The 15,685-nt window shown below is 48.9% G+C and overlaps 7 protein-coding genes across 7 annotated transcripts; 3 read left to right on the plus strand and 4 right to left on the minus strand.

The window, feature by feature from the left end:
- Positions 1 to 433: 433 nt before the first annotated feature.
- MYCFIDRAFT_81022 (uncharacterized protein) lies at positions 434 to 1,447 on the plus strand (the record flags this gene model as incomplete). The annotated part of the gene is made up of 1 exon (XM_007930812.1): positions 434 to 1,447. The coding sequence occupies one exon, from the start codon at positions 434 to 436 to the stop codon at positions 1,445 to 1,447; it is 1,014 nt and encodes a 337-aa protein (XP_007929003.1).
- Positions 1,448 to 1,479: 32 nt separating this feature from the next.
- MYCFIDRAFT_176892 (uncharacterized protein) lies at positions 1,480 to 2,507 on the minus strand (the record flags this gene model as incomplete). The annotated part of the gene is made up of 4 exons (XM_007930813.1): positions 1,480 to 1,976; positions 2,017 to 2,124; positions 2,194 to 2,393; positions 2,443 to 2,507. 4 exons carry the CDS (start codon positions 2,505 to 2,507, stop codon positions 1,480 to 1,482), a joined length of 870 nt encoding a protein of 289 aa, XP_007929004.1.
- Positions 2,508 to 3,418: 911 nt separating this feature from the next.
- On the minus strand, positions 3,419 to 5,056 carry MYCFIDRAFT_37991 (uncharacterized protein; the record flags this gene model as incomplete). The annotated part of the gene is made up of 1 exon (XM_007930630.1): positions 3,419 to 5,056. One exon carries the CDS (start codon positions 5,054 to 5,056, stop codon positions 3,419 to 3,421), a length of 1,638 nt encoding a protein of 545 aa, XP_007928821.1.
- Positions 5,057 to 7,131: 2,075 nt separating this feature from the next.
- Positions 7,132 to 7,446, plus strand: MYCFIDRAFT_18514 (uncharacterized protein; the record flags this gene model as incomplete). The annotated part of the gene is made up of 1 exon (XM_007930554.1): positions 7,132 to 7,446. A coding segment is annotated over one exon (315 nt), but the record flags the coding sequence as incomplete, so codon positions are not given.
- A 2,529-nt stretch (positions 7,447 to 9,975) lies between these two features.
- Positions 9,976 to 10,869, minus strand: MYCFIDRAFT_87873 (uncharacterized protein). The gene is made up of 2 exons (XM_007930814.1): positions 10,776 to 10,869; positions 9,976 to 10,629 (listed from the first exon to the last, which is right to left on the minus strand). The coding sequence occupies exons 1-2, from the start codon at positions 10,845 to 10,847 to the stop codon at positions 10,042 to 10,044; spliced, it is 660 nt and encodes a 219-aa protein (XP_007929005.1). The 5' UTR covers positions 10,848 to 10,869; the 3' UTR covers positions 9,976 to 10,041.
- Positions 10,870 to 11,124: 255 nt separating this feature from the next.
- MYCFIDRAFT_81018 (uncharacterized protein) lies at positions 11,125 to 12,831 on the minus strand (the record flags this gene model as incomplete). Its single annotated transcript, XM_007930815.1, has 1 exon — positions 11,125 to 12,831. The coding sequence occupies one exon, from the start codon at positions 12,829 to 12,831 to the stop codon at positions 11,125 to 11,127; it is 1,707 nt and encodes a 568-aa protein (XP_007929006.1).
- A 410-nt stretch (positions 12,832 to 13,241) lies between these two features.
- Positions 13,242 to 13,895, plus strand: MYCFIDRAFT_64416 (uncharacterized protein; the record flags this gene model as incomplete). The annotated part of the gene is made up of 2 exons (XM_007930690.1): positions 13,242 to 13,553; positions 13,641 to 13,895. The coding sequence occupies 2 exons, from the start codon at positions 13,242 to 13,244 to the stop codon at positions 13,893 to 13,895; spliced, it is 567 nt and encodes a 188-aa protein (XP_007928881.1).
- Between the last annotated feature and the right edge of the window lie 1,790 nt (positions 13,896 to 15,685).

Genomic DNA, 15,685 nt, shown 5'->3' on the forward strand with positions numbered 1-15,685 from the left:
AGCCATGCGCTTCAATTCTGTCTTCACCCACCGATACCACTATGCCACCTCCACCATGTCAGCCTGGGCCGAGACGTCTCATTGTCGCTCTCCTTATTCTCATCAAAAGACTTCCTTATTGACGGCCGGCCCTTTACTGGTCTATCATCTGGCGCAGATCAAGGCCAGCCGTGGAGGTGAAGCTTTCCTTTATTGAACCTCGCTATTGAGGAACACATCGAGACGTCCATTGCCACCACCAAGCTCTCCACCTCCGTCTATATATGTCTTCCCAACCATACCGTTTGCAGAACCTTTTCCTACTCACCCCCAAAGTCATTCTTTACCCAATTCGATTACGAATACACGACAAGGTCATAAGACTCCCGTCTTCCCAGACCATACTACTACCCTACACCCTACCAAAAACAACAACAAAACAAACTTCAACAACATGAAGTTCGAAATCGCTGCCCTCCTCTTGGCCGCTGGACCTCTGGTCCAAGCCATCGCCGTTGCCGAGCCAATGGCAAACGCTGAGCCAAAGAAGAGAATCGGAGCCTGGACTTTCTGCGGTGTCCCAGGTGCCGCCTGCAAGCGTGACGCCGATGCTGATGCCAAGAAGCGCATCGGAGCATGGACCTTCTGCGGTGTCCCAGGTGCTGCCTGCCACCGTCTGAAGCGATCCGCCGATGCCATCGCCGACGCTTTCGCCGACCCAGAGGCCAAGAAGCGCATCGGAGCCTGGACCTTCTGCGGTGTCCCAGGCGCTGCCTGCCACAAGGCCCGCCGTGGTCTCCTCGAGACCGGTGATGTCGCTGAGCGCGCCGTCGCTGACCTTGAGGCCCGTGACGCCGACGCCAAGAAGAAGAAGCGCATCGGAGCCTGGACCTTCTGCGGTGTCCCAGGCGCCGCCTGCAAGCGTGACGCTGAGGCCGAAGCCAAGAAGAAGCGCATCGGAGCCTGGACCTTCTGCGGTGTCCCCGGCGCCGCCTGCAAGCGTGAGGCCGAGGCCGAGGCCAAGAAGAAGAGAATCGGAGCCTGGACCTTCTGCGGTGTCCCCGGCGCCGCCTGCAAGCGTGACGTCGACTCCTCCAACATCGAGAACATCGTCCGCTCCATCAACGAATACGACCCAAGCCACTTCAAGCGCGAATGTTTCTCTGCGGGCGGTGAGTGCGCCGCTCTCGTCAAGGCCCACCGAGCTTTCCACGCCATCAAGCGTGAGTCTGAGCTTCTCTCTTCCCAGCCTTTGAGCCGCCGACAGGAGGAACTCGACGAGGATGATGACGAGGAGGTCCATGCTTTCGTCGACCTTGCTGAGCGTGGCGTCATTGATTCTGAGGTCGTCAAGCGATCTGAGGAGGCTTGCCACGAGACTGATGGTGACTGCACCATTGCTGCTGCTTCCCTCTACAGCATTGAGAACGCCCTTAACGAGGCTATCAATGCTCTTGACGAGGAGTAAGCGTGTCGCTGTCGTCTTTCGACAATTCATGATCAGTCCTGCTTGCTCGCTTGCTGATCGAACCCTTGCTTGAGGGTGTTTCTTTTTTTTCGCCCCATCATTGATGATGGGATGTATTTTATTGATTCATGAGAAAACATTTTGTATATACAACGCTCGGTCGGAATAGGGAATCGAGCGAGTCGGCATGAAAACTTTGCCTGACTGCAAAAAACCAACTCACAATTTCTTTTTTGTATACATGGTACATGCAGCGGAATATAGATGAGCTTGAATCCAAAAGCGGCTTCTGTTCTGAATATTACTGTCTTCTCTCTCTCTCTCTCTGCTGATTCCTCAGCAATCGTCTCCCATCGTTGGTGGTGTTGTCTCGCTCGCTGAGATCCTCGCTGTCGGAGATGTCTTCTCGCCAGGCCGCGAGCGGAACCCCGATACTGCTGCCGTGACTTTGCCTCTTTCTCAAGACCGATTTCCCCATCCAGCGTACGTTTCGCGGCTCGCCCATCTAGGATTACCAAAAGCCCGCAGTCTGTAATCCGTCTATTCGAAATGTACGTGCACTTTGCCACCCGAGATCCAGAGTTCTGTCGTTGCGTGTCTCCAAAAAACCCATGCTTCAGAATTCCAAACCCCTCCATTCTCCATACCAAATTCATCACCGTGCTTCTCTAGGTAGCCTGATTCCCCCAACATCTATAAGTACCTATTACCGGCAAATAAATCCTCGGCGCATCCGTTTAATGCACTTCTAAAAATCCCCCATATTATTATACCTCCTATCCCACAAAACCGAGCCCCCCCCCCCCACCTTCCTTCCCCTTCACTCATCTCACTCCCCATTACAACATCCACCACCATCAAAGAAACTCTTTTTTTCCACGACAAAGGCATCGCGACTCCCACCCCTGCGCTTGAATTCAACCTCCTCATCGCAGGCCGATGACCACTCGGCACAAGATCGCTTACAGTAGTTAGTAGAAGGTGAGGGATTGCACGGCGATGATGAGAGAGCAGGGTATGCTTGGCGCCTTTTGAGGATTTTTGGACGAGGGGAGGTCATGGTTGCGCGATGATGAGGTCGGGATAAGCTGGTCGTTATTGTAGTCGACTAGATATTTTTTCAGCATGTGATTCGGCGTGATGTTGCAGAGTTGTGGCGATCGGGAAATTCAATTCGCTTCCATGTTGACTTGACACTCTCACGACATGGAGAGCTGTCCGGAATGATATGGATCTTGCAATAATTCTCACTCGACAGAACTTTGATGGTCAGGGAAGGGAAGCCGGCTTCTCACGTCTGCGTCGACAAGCGGAGTGGCTTAACTTCGATATTTTGGGCGAATCGAAAGATCTATATTGCAACGACCATGGGTATTGATGTCGCGATTTCTTACGCAGAGTTCGTTCAATGTGGTGTCAATCTCAACCTCGCAACGATTACTCTGCATAACTTCGATTGACGGTCTTACCGGCACGCTATCATCATTCGCTCCTCCAGCCTGCCTTGTTGACTACGCAGAACATCACACTTCATCCTCTGTCGGCTCTCGAAGCGAACTACTGGTGAAGGTCATTGTCCAGCAAGCACGACCACAGTCAAGAAGTGCTGCAAGCTCACGGAATTCGAAAATCTTGCCCTGCCCACCACACACGCTCGGCAGATCATGCATAGCTCCGGTCTATCGTGTTCTACACTCTTGGCCATGATCACCATGGTCCCCAAGTTCCCCATGCAACATCTCTTGATTGGAAAATGGCAGAGGGATTCAGAGTGCAGAATGTAGAGCTACGATGTGGAAATCAGAGCGATGGGACCGGGAAACAAAGCTTCTCGCCAGACGGTACCATGCAGTGGAGACTTGTGAGGGTATGGTGATCTGGCTTCATGTCCCAGATGATTGAAAAAGCGTCCGAGTCGCATTGCCCCACTAGCCAACGGGGTTTGAAATTCGCATCGCAGAAGCCTCGATCTCATGACTTCGCCTTACTCTTATTCTGCCTCTTCCAAATCATGATATAACTCTCTTTCGTCGCAAGAAGATCCGCGTTCACCTTCTCCACGAACAAATCCTGCATTTCCCACCATTGATTACTATCACTCCCTTCCTTGACTTGCACTTTCCAGACTTTCCTCTCCGCTTCACCTTCTACCGAATCGTCTCGAACTTTGACGCCTTCGTACGTGATGTTCGCGACTAATTCGTAGACGATAGGTTCGCCGATCGGATGGATTTTGGGGTCGGGTTCCACGTAAGGCGATACGTCTAGTGTTCTCGGGTTGAAAGTCACGATCGTTGGGTTCCGTTGTGAGCCGAGGAATTTATTCGGTTGGAAACGTTTTACATGCATGATGAGGAATGGTGGGAGAGGATGAAGGAGTCGGTATCGCATTCGGGTATTCATGCGTTCTTGTGCTGTGATGCCGTTGTACTTTTGTAGGACGGTGGTGAGGGAGACTTGAGGGATGATGTTCTTTTCCACATCGTCTTGGAAGAGCGGGGCGGGTGGGAGGTCGAGGGTGAGGATCATGAAAGGAGATTGTTGGGATTTTATTGCTGTGTCTTCGAAACGTAGACGGTCACCTGCGTCGGCTCGGGCGGTGATTTCTTGGGATTCGACGCGTAGGGAGCCTTGGAAGATTTTTTGGATCAGGGAGCTTTTGGGTTTGGTTTTGCTTCCTCCCAAAGCCAGGTGGAGGTTGTTGAGGAACCAGCTTAGGAAGTCGATTGGATCTGCTTGTTGTGTGAGGAGGAATTTTTTGCCGGAGCGGAGGGAGACTTCTTGGATGAGTTCGTGGGGTGAGACGTGTGATTTGAAGGCTTTGGGATTCCAGATTTTGCGAACCATGATGCTGAAGCGTTTTATGAGTTCAGATTTCAAGGAAAGGTCTTCGAGCATGAGGAAGTTGCGTAGCGGGACCACGTGCGATAATGCTTGGACGACTACATTGAGGTAGTCGTTTGCTTTGATGTTGTTCAGGCCGACGAAGCCTGGGATGTATTTTCTTCCCAACAAATCCCATTGTGGTTTTGGCTCTTTGTCGAGCGTCTTGACCTCTTCTGGTGTGAATGTTGGATCGACGACGAATTTGATGTCGTCCAAGCTCTTGTTCTTCACCTCGTACCCTTCCGGCAGCACGTAGACTTTCTTCGTCTGCATGTTGACATAGACATGATGACCGTCCTCCAATGCATGAAAATATGCTGGCGTCTTTGCGCCACGCCCTGTGAAGTATTTGCCGCATACCAGACACGCGTACACGTTGATGTTTGACAGGGTTATGGAGCATAGCTTTTCGAAGTCGAAGTCTAGGCGGGTCCTCGAAATTGTGTCCAGATACAAATCAGAGTAGCCAAGCGCGGGCGCATTTTGTCTTGAGGGCGCATCGTCCGCGCCGTCATCATCGCCTTCCTCCTCGCTCACATCCTCAGCATTGTGGTCGCCATTATCCCCATTGGCGCGGCCGTTGCTCAATGCGGGCGCAGGCGGAGGTGGAGGTGGAGGTGGTGGCAGGTCCTCGTCGGCGACATGCTGCACGCACGCTCTCTTCGATGCAGGCGAGTCTGTCGTACTGTTCTCCAGTGGTGTCTCTGCCGGTCGCTTAGCCATGATGGGATTTGTTTCCTGCATGCTGTCGCGGTCGCGGTCGCGGTGCGGTCGCATGCAGGGCTCGGTAGTGTCGGCGGAGCTTGGACTTGGCGCGCGAGTCATGTTTCAATGTTTGGCGGATATTCTAGAACTACTGCATCGACTTTCCAAAGTCACATCGCCTGCACTCCCGATGGCCAGCACAGCGTGGCGGGCGAGGCTACGGAAAGCCCGTCCGCTCGTCTCTTGCACCTCGAGATTCGGAAAGCTGCAATGTACTTGGCTCGTGCAGTTCTGGACCGCATCTGGCGCCAGGCAGACCTTTGGCGGCCCCTGTTGCTGTATGTACGATCACGACGCCAGCGTCGGCATGGCCTACCATGCAGTTGCTGAAGGCCTGGAGGATATCCTGATCCGATGGCTATCTTTAAACAGACGCAAGATGAACCTATACATCCCTTCGTCTACATGTCGACAAAGCCTTCCTGTGCAACGCTCGACACTCAGCTCTCTGCAAACGACTACTGGCGAACTGACCCACGGTTATATGATAAATATCTTGCCTTCCGTCTCAACTGGCGATCGAAGAAAACCTCGAAGCTGCCCCCCATAGGGTACGACTTCGTTCGGGCATCGCTACTTTTGGACCATCCTCGGAACCCCAACCCCGATCGAGCCTACGACTTCTTCCAACACTGCTGCAGTGGCGGAACTTCTGGCAGCATAAACGTAGCCATGCAACACGTCAGAGTGCACCGCAATCGCCTTGAACAAACACTCAAGCGTACAAGCTTGCTTCTCGGTATGGCGGGCCGAAACGAAGACGCTGCTTGGATCGATAAGATGGCTCCTGGCATGGTTGCTTGCAAGGCGCCGTTGAGTCTTGAGTCAAAGGACATGCTATTTCCTCCAGCCCCATGACCGTTCATGCAATCAAATTGGAGGCGTCACTCTGTGGGCGATATTTCTCGTCTGCTCAAGTTTGGAAACAGACTCTCTAGAACGTTTAGTTTAGCCTTCGGAACATCGTCGCTGGAGAAGCCTGCAACGCCTAGAGGATTTATAACCAAATCTGCGCTGATGCTGGATACAACGGCTAGTGACTAAGCTGCTCAATCTGAGCCATACCACATGCTATGTTCATAGCGTCAACACGAGCGCTAAGCTACGAGCCTTGTCGACTTGCCGCAGCTCGCAGTATCGCAATATTGGTCCGAGGCCTTTTGACTCATGGGATCATGGAGCTTTACTTGGCCAGGCAGGTAGCAACACCACCCAGCCTTGAAATACCATACTTGCGGCGCACAACTTCGATCGCAGCTGCGTTGATCGACAAAACGCCCCCCTCTATGGTATGGACGACTGTTCCGTAGGCGACACGAGATTTTGGTGCCAATGAGGGCACGACATCTCTAGCATGGCCACTATATGTCATTGCCATTACCATTCTCGAGGGTGCTGAAGATTAATGTATAAGTACATCTAGCTAGAAGCCTCAAGACATCTTCTTCAGCACCTTCAATAGCAGCAGCTCCAGGATCGACGCCACCACCCCTTCGACCTTGTCAAAGAGAGATTTTCCATTTGGCAATGAAGTAATCTACCCAAAGCCTCCACATGTATTTTCAGCTGAACCGTGCACGTCGAAAATTGTCCAAGGTTGTGCCGCCGCCTCGAGGCTGGGCTTGTGAACGTGCATACTTCCTCTCTCAGACCCCTAAACGAACAGTAGTGATGATGGTGTTTTGATAATTAAGTATGACACTCATTAGAGACATCCAGTATGCACCACGATCAGATGCTTAAGAAAGGTTCCCTTGAAGAGCGTTTTCCGCTTCCAGCTGAAACGTCGCCCGCGGCGTCAAAACACGGAATCCTTCCAGCGCCTTGGTGCCTTCTGACATCTCCTATTCACGAACCATACAAAAAATATTTTCCTCTACTTTCACAGCCAACTGACCAGAACCTCCTCGCCCATCTCTCACATCCTGAAAGCCAGAACAGCAAAAATGGCACCTCACATTCAGACCTTAGCCCTCTTCCTCGCCACCGCCACCGCCCAACGCGCCCTCTACTCCATCGAAAACTCCTTCGGCACTTGCCTCGCCAACAGCTCCCTAACAGCAACCTATTTCGCCGCATCCCTAACCCCCGACAACAACACCTTAGCATACGACCTCCAAGCCACAAACACCTACTCCGGCAGCATCACAATTTCCTATATCATCGCCGTAAACTCCACAACATACTACAATCTCATAGAAGATCCTTGTTCTTCTGGAGAAGCGAGTTTCTGTCCGGCTTCTCCCGGCCAGATTGCTTTGAATTCGAATCAGAATGCCCCGGATCGTGTGCTCAGCAGGATTCCCGAGAGTGCGTATACGACACCGGATTTGGTGGCTTGGTTTAGGTATTATTTCAATGATTCGAGGACTGGAGAGGCGGTGGGGTGTTTGCAGACGAATTTGACGAATCTTGCGTCGGAGAAGGCTAATGGGACTTCTTCTACTTCTTCTTCTTCTTCTTCTTCGAATTCTACTGGGGGAGGGAATGAGACGAGTTCTGGAAGCGGAGGTATGAATAGTTCGGGGTCTGGAAGTGGTGATGGAAGTTCGGGGGCTGAGGGTGTTTCTTTGAATTGGACGCTATTTGTGTAAGTGATCACTTGGGCCGTTTGGGTGGAGTCTTGCTAATGATTCGATCCAGGTGTACACTTGTCGTGCTTGTTGCTTGCAGTTTCAGCTGAGTTGCTCATGATCTCTGTGGAAGAGCTTCGCTGTTGGCAACGCTTGGCAACGCAGGGCACGCGTCGAAATTCACCTGAAGTGCGTACTTCGCGTAAATTTGCTGGTTGTGGAATTAGAGGTCAAGCAATAATACTCATGACTTGCAGAGATCGACAGGATTGTAATAGTCCTGGCATTACGTGGAACCACGCGAGTGGTCAAGGTCAGGCGCAGACCATACCGGCCTACCATATCGATGCCGCAAGGTTTCCATCCCATGGAGTAAAGCACCTCTTCAGCCACATGAGTTCGAAAAAGTGGCGGATCTCTGTCCTTGTGCAGCAGTGTCGATTTCTCAATGAATTCCCGCAGCCCGATCGCATCTTCCTTCTTGTCCCCCTCTTTGAATGCAAAGGTGAACCAGTCACCATCGATGACATCCTGTCGGGAATACCAAACGTCGAACATATCGTCGCCTACACCGATATACTGTCTGTAATTCACCGCAAATCAGTCCCTGAAAGTACGCCCAGATGATAGTGCTTGTCGCTCTTGCTGCTCGAACTCAGCACACGCTTTCTCTACACTTCCCTCCAGCTCCTTGAGCATTATGTCTGTCGTGATCGCAAGACCGTTGACGGCATCGATCATCCGCTGCATAGTCAACGTAGTCTGCAAATAGGCCGGGGTCTTGTAGAAGATATCGTGATTCACCTCAACCTAGGCCTGCGAAGCTATTGTTCTAACCTGTATCTCGACTCTGCGAGACTCTTGATCTTCGTATTCGTATTTAGGAAACTCGTCTACTATTTACTAGGATCTATAGCTATAGTAGTACTAATACCGAATAGGCCCGTTAGGTCTCGGCTCTCTAAAAACACCTTTCGTATATTAGTCGATTTTGTAATTCTTCTCTATAAAGGGAATTCGATTATCGTTAATAACTATACCGAAGGGGTAATATATAGTAAAGTGCTACCGAAGCTCGTTCTCGCACCTTTTAATATTACTTAGATAGTATAGTCCTATTCGTAGTTATAAAGAATTAAGTTGCGTAAAGGTAAATAGGGATTATATTGCGACCGAGTATACGTAATAGATTAGTAATTAGGGCTAGCTTCCGAATACCGACAACTAATTACGAGTACTCTACCTAATTCTTCGCCTACGAGCCTAAAGATAAACTAGGCTAAAATAGCCTATAGAATATATTATATAGCTATTTGCCCTCTAAGGCTATAGTATACTATCTCCGCGATAATATAATAGTATAAAGGCACTAGGGCCCTTCTTAGCGCCTTAGATAAGGATCTCTACTACTCTTACTACTAGTCTCTTAGTCTAGGATAGTATATAATAAGGTATTATTATCGCGATCTAGGCCCTAAAGTTAAATCCTAAATTGCGATAAAAGCCTTAGCGTTTGCTCTCGAGAGTAGGATAGCGATAGTATAGAGTATTAATATTCTCCTATATACTTAGAGATCGTTCTGTAGTCTAGGTACTCGAATCTCGTCTATTATCGAGTATCTCGGATACTATTATTAGCCTTACTATACCTTCGAGTAGCGGAAGTTTTTAGATTTAGCTAGATTCTATATATAACTAGCCTTAGTATATAGAAGATAGAGCCTATAGTATCTAAATTAGCGATAGCCTTATATAAGATTAATTCTTCTTTTTATTAAAGCGTAGGACCCTTTTTCTAGGTTTAGCTATATTTAGTATAGTATTTATTCTATATATTACTATATTTTAAAACCCCGTAGGTAATTATATAGAAGCCGCCTAGTTTTACTTTAGGCGCTTCGCTATAGGCTTAGTAGGGACCGCTAACTAGATATATCCTAGTATAGAAGATAATATAAAAATAGAATAGATAGAAATAGAAGATAGAAGATAGAAGGTATATAGGCCTATAAAGTAGGGCGCCTAAATAGAGGTAGACGGCCTCCTAGATTAGTATACTTTAGGACTAACTAATCCGCCTTTCGCTCTAGTATCTAGAATTATAGATATTACTAGTATTCTTAGTATATAGTATAATAGATCTTAATAGTACTTTTAAAGCTATTCTTATAAAGATTATATAGTCTTAACTAAGCGACTTTACTTGTCTCTATAGAGTAGTAAAGGCTATTCTTACTATAAGCTCGGTCGGTAAGATATTAACGATAGTCTTAGAAGCCGAACAATCTCGCACAACACGCCTTGCTAGTGGTAGATCCGTGACCGTGAAAGGCCAACAAGAACAAACCTCATGATTCTGTCGATGTTAACTTACAACATACTCCTATACCTCCCACCCTCACTCTCAAGCTCAACACCCAAAAACTCCATTACCTGACCAATATGGTCCACCCCCCAAAACCCTTCCTTCTGCCCCTTCTCATTCTCCGCCACAAACCAAGGCAAACCAAAACACCCCTCTTTCAAAGCCTCATCAGTGTTCTCTCTGAGTGCTTTCTTCGCCTCATCACCCTTCATACCCTTCAAAATCTCCTGAACCTCACTCTTCCCAAACTTGGTACCCAAAGCCTCCTCAATCGTACCCATATCATTGAACTTCTTGCTCTTGACCCAGAAAGCTTCGTATAGCGCGTCGATGCCTTTGATCACGTCGTCCTGGCTTTTGTTGTAAAGGTAGCAGAGAGCTCGCTGGGCGTTGACGGTGGGTTGAGGGAAAGGCTCGGGCATGGAGTCTGACATGGGGACCCCGAAGGTTTTGGCCCAACGAACTCGTTCTTTACCAATCCATTTGTCTTTGTTTTTGATGTTGATGGGTGGGGTGTTGCCTGTGGATTGCATTATGCCGCCAAGGAGGATGGGGACATATTTGATTTGGATGGAGGAGAAGGCGCGGGAGTTCTGGATGTTGCTCTATTAGCCATTTTTGCGACCATTTCGTCTCGTAGAGTGATGTTCGTCTCGTAAATGAAAGGGTACAAGATGTAACAGGTACTTCTGGCGCAATGTTGCAATGTTTACGGGACACACCACAGGGGGGAACGTACCCTGGTCAACCAATACGCAATGTAAGCGAATGGCGACACGATGTCCACGTACAACGTGATTGATTTGCCCATAGTTGCGAATTATTACTTCCTCTTGACTTTTTTACCTCTGAAAATTACCCAGACGTCTATGGGCTCATGAAAGCATTTGTAGTAGTGAAGTTGGAAGAGCTGATATGTCATCGTATCCCGGACCTCGGCATTCGGCCTTAGGCGGAGATAGCATGTGTGACAGTATGATAATCGTCACCACAGCAATTTTCGCTGCTGTTCATGTTAAGACTGTCTACAAAATCAGCCAAATGGGTATCATAATGCTTCGCTTCCAAAAAAAGCTTCTCAAGACTGATCAAAACCTCAACTTCTTCCCACCATTGATCTCGTTCGACATCCGGTACTCAACCTTCACACCCTGCGACCTCGCCCAGTCAACAGCATCTCTGCCGAGATAATGACAATCATTCAAGATGAGCTCCTTAACGTGACCAAGACATACTATGTCTTTCACGCCAGCGCCTGTAATCTTGGTACCACTGACATTGAGCGAACGAAGCTGCTTGAAATCCTTCACGATATAGTAGATTCTCGCATCATCCAGAGGGATGCAGTCGGTCATAGCCAAGGACTCGAGATCCTTGGTGCGTTCGGTAAATAATGAGTATCCTGCCGCCGGATCGATCTCCGGGTTTCTTAGCGACAGAACTCGTAGCTTTGATTGTGCAACATTCATCTCGGGCGTATCAGGTTGAGCCGAAAGCTGGCCAAATATGTATGGAAGACCTGTCGATGGGACACCCAGATGGAACTCTTCGAGTCGAGGAAGATCTGATAGACGCAGCTGGTTCGCAGAGTCTGGAGCAATCAAGCTGTCGGGCCAGAACCCACTTCGATGATTGTGATCAGTGGAGATGCGCAGCACACGCACCGATGGTGGAAGGAGCAGCTGTCTAGCCGCGGACCATCCGATATGGATCTCGACATGCTGAAGGTTGGCACTTTCTCGCAGATCGAAGAAAAGAGAAATCGATCCGTGGGCCTGAGGTTCGGGATCTGCACTCCAGAGCTTGAGATGTTCTAGAAGTGGCATTTGGCTGATAAATTCCTTGAAGCTCAAGCTTGGTCGGTGCAACAACATGCCGGTCGTAATGTCGAGAGATCGCATCATGGGCAAGTGGATCGGGGTCCAGCGGGAGAAGTCAAATACCTTCGTGTAGTGGCACTGCAAGACTTCTAATGTGTTCTTGCACTGTGTTACTGCGGCCCTTAAAGTACCATCTGATATATCCGTACCCTTCAGGATGCGCAGCTCTTTCAGCTTCGAAGCTCTTGCTAGATCTTCGACAAGATTGTGACTCTGGAGCCCGGTCTCCATCAAGGTCAGTCTTTCCAGTGGGCAATTCTTCGCCAGTGCTGTTAGAACTTTATCGAAGTCGAAGTGCCTGTTGAGCGTTGCGGCTGTCACTTTGCTCTTGCCTGTGTTGATCGCAGTGCTGATGAAGCGTGCCGGAACTCTCGCACGCGCCTTGCTAAAGTCAAGATGTTGCCACAGTGTCGGCTCTGACCGAATAAAACTCTGCCATCCTTTGCTAACGCGACATATCGCGATCCGCTGCCTGAAGTTGAGGTACTCGAGGACTGCCGTCGCCAGTTCTCGCGGCAAGACTGTAAGCGGATCGACACTGTTTTTTGGTGCAAGCTGACCCTGCAGCTCATCGTGCATCTTCTTCAACTGTTCGTAGCCTTGTCCAACGTGTCGCACCTTCTTCAAGCCATGCGCGTAGATCTCCAAGGCCACTTTCGGTTTCTGCATCTTTACGAGCACTCTGCCAGCGCGCAAGTATCCAGTCGGATCTTCACCTCCCGTCTGTATCGCTTTCTTTGCATCTTGGAGCGCGGACTGGAAGTTGAGCAGTTTCTCGTGCGTCGAGGCGCGATAGTCGTAGAGCTGTACAGTCTGTTGTCTGCCAAGTGCCCGATCGAAGTATTGGAGTGCTTTCGAGTAGTGGCCATCCTTGTATGCTCGCCGGCCTTGCGTCTGGAGGTCGGTGACGGACATTTTATAGGCACAACCAGGCGATGGGAATAATGTTGTAAGAAGTAGAACGCGTGAAGCTAGGAAGACGTGTAGTGCATCGCGAGGGTGGGGCTCTATTAAATGGCTTAAGCAAACATAAATCAATTCTTGATTGACCACCCCCGCCTACCAACATTCACTTACTTACCCGCTAACTATCCTATCTTTCTTTCTTGTCTTCGACACTATATGATCTTATCTGCGACTTCATTCACACAATCTGAGTGAATCTTCCAGTGATTTGTAAATCCACCTATAGTCAGGATCCTCTGTATCTTGAATATCTACTCAAGATTAAGAAAACCGGAAAGATTTTAAACAGCCTCGATCCTACACCATTGAATCTTCCAACACATCCACAACTAATTCGACCTGATCATCAACCACACCCCATGGCCCATATCCGCCTCTACCACCCCACAGACCTTCCCTCCTGCATTCAAATCTTCCAAGAAACCGCCGACTCATCTCTCAACACCCCCAACCTCTTAACTCTCGGCTCCTACCTCTGGTGCCGCCCCTACCTCACACTCTCCCCCCCAAAAAGTTTCGTGCTAGACAGCGGATCCGGAAAAGCAGTAGGCTACTGTATCGCAACATCGAACACCCGATCCTTTGCCCGAAATTGGAGAAAAGAATACCTGGCCTCCCTGACATCCTCCAAAGACGAACATGATCCAATCATCTTCTCCTCTCCCTCAGAAGTCGAAGGTCGAGAATCTGAGCTCCTGAATTCTCTTTGGAAGGATATTGATGAAGGGATGAATTCTTCGATTCCGGGGTTGTGGGAGGCGTTTCCGGGACATTTGCATATTGATATTTTGCCTGAGTTTCAAGGACAGGGGTGGGGTGGGAAGATAATTGAGAAGTTGTTGGGGACTTTGAAGGAGGAAGGGTGTGTTGGAGTGCATATGGGTGTTGTGGCGAGCAATCATAGGGCGTTGGGGTTTTATGAGAGGCTGGGATTCGAGAGGTGTAAAGATGTTAGTGAGAGCGGAGAGGTTGGGAGGAAAGGTGGTGCTGTGATTATGGTGAAAGAGCTCTGAATGAATTGATTGAACCCAGTCGATCTCACTGCTCCAAGTGTCAAAGATGAAGGATACCTAATGCATGACTACATGCTTGGAGTCCCGGTGCGCATGCCATGCACGAAATCTGCAAATTCGGCTTCATGCATGTTCCTGCTCTCTGCTATCTGCAACGGGCCACGTCCATAAACATCAACATTCTCTATGTCGATATCGGCCCGTTGCAGTAAGAGCTTTTACGTATGGGCGATAACACTGCGAAAGATGAACAACGTCTGTGCACGACGCCAACGACACAACAATACGCCGAACACGGACATTCGATCTTGCATATCAGTTCCGCTCAGTTGCGATTCTGCTTTTAGAGATACACCCCTTCCACAAGTGAGCGCCAAATCGGTCTACCACATCCTATCGCCGAACCGAGCATTCTCGTCTTCTTCCCCTCTGCACCGAAGCTGCCGATGCCTCCTCCACGAGACGAGCGTCTAGAGAGCTATGCAAACGCCAACGAGGATGGATCCCAGGTTTTTTATATTGAAGTGCTAGAGCTGAGGAAGGAGTCGGTTACTGTATAGTAGTGCAAGATGCAAGCCGTATGGCAGTGGTATAAAATCTGAAGAGCATTTCTTCGATACCCCTGGGGAGCAAAGAAGCATGGTCTAAAGGCGCCTTGGAGATGGGAAGCACGGACATTAGCAAACCCGTAAAGCTCTCCGACCATAGCTGTTGATTGTTGATTGTTATAATTACCTAATTACTCACAATTACTGTGATTGTAGATGTGATTATTATATATATAATTATATGATTATAATTACAATCAGTCGGTGTTTCTTAGGCAATCGAAGGCGATACCGCGGCGCACAAGTATCCCTCAATTTCGTCGTATTTCTACCTCTTCCTTATACAAAATCGTATTAAGAATGGGTTAGAAGCGCGTAGAAGTAATCGAGGTAGGTTAATAGCGAATACTGTCTATTGCTATAGCTAATCGTATAGCTGTCGGACAGCGAGTTAGAATCGGAGGTAGAGGTTCTTATCGACACCTCACTATCGCTACTACCGCTGCCGCCGCTATAGACTCAGACTCAGCCTGTCGACAAGAAGCCTAGCAATGAGAAGTCTATCGCCAACAGTATATCTAGCGCTTCTAAGGAAGAAGAAGAAGAAGAAGAAGAACCGGTTACTAAGAGGCTTCGTAAGAACCCTAAGAAGACGGCAAAAGGTTAGGATTGGCTCAATTAATAGCATAAGGAAATAGAGGCTCAGCAGGCTGTTATAGAAAGGTTGTTATAAGAGTCTCGCCGTATACTAAAGGAATACGAAGGTATAGAACACCGACTAATTGCGAAGAATGCCGAGCTCGACGTCTTTGCTAAGAAGTAGGAGGCTTTCGAGGATTACATCCGCAAGAAGGGCAACTATATAGCCGTATATCTAGGGGACTGTCGCTATAAGGTGTGTAGCGAGCGTATACTAAGGATAGAAGAGAGGGCGAAGCACTTCAGGTTTCTTAACCCCTACGCCTACGACCCTTATCTGCTATATATAGGCGAGGAGTGTAAATTAAAGGTCGAGCTCGCTATACAGCGTGCTCGTAACGCCTTGTATATCGAGGCTGCCGTAAAGGAGTGTGTTAGTAGTATTGTAAAGGATTAGAATATAGAATAGTAGGAGTTGTTAGTATTCTAGTTGCTTACGCGCCTACCTATTCCTATCAATTACATTATTTAGGGTCTTTAAAGCCTAATAGGAACCTCCGGAGTCGACTAACCGAGCGGCCTCGGCTCGCGCCTTAAACCTTA

Source organism: Pseudocercospora fijiensis (assembly GCF_000340215.1).
Source record: "Pseudocercospora fijiensis CIRAD86 unplaced genomic scaffold MYCFIscaffold_7, whole genome shotgun sequence".
In the NCBI taxonomy this organism is placed as follows: Eukaryota; Fungi; Ascomycota; class Dothideomycetes; order Mycosphaerellales; family Mycosphaerellaceae; genus Pseudocercospora; species Pseudocercospora fijiensis.

Excerpts from the sequence above, each read along its gene's own strand:
- MYCFIDRAFT_87873 (XM_007930814.1), bottom strand. The coding sequence starts at position 10,847 with ATGGGCAAATCAATCACGTTGTACGTGGACATCGTGTCGCCATTCGCT. Across the intron at positions 10,630-10,775 it reads TTGCGTATTGGTTGACCAGG|AACTCCCGCGCCTTCTCCTC; the intron begins GTACGTTCCCCC and ends AGCAACATCCAG.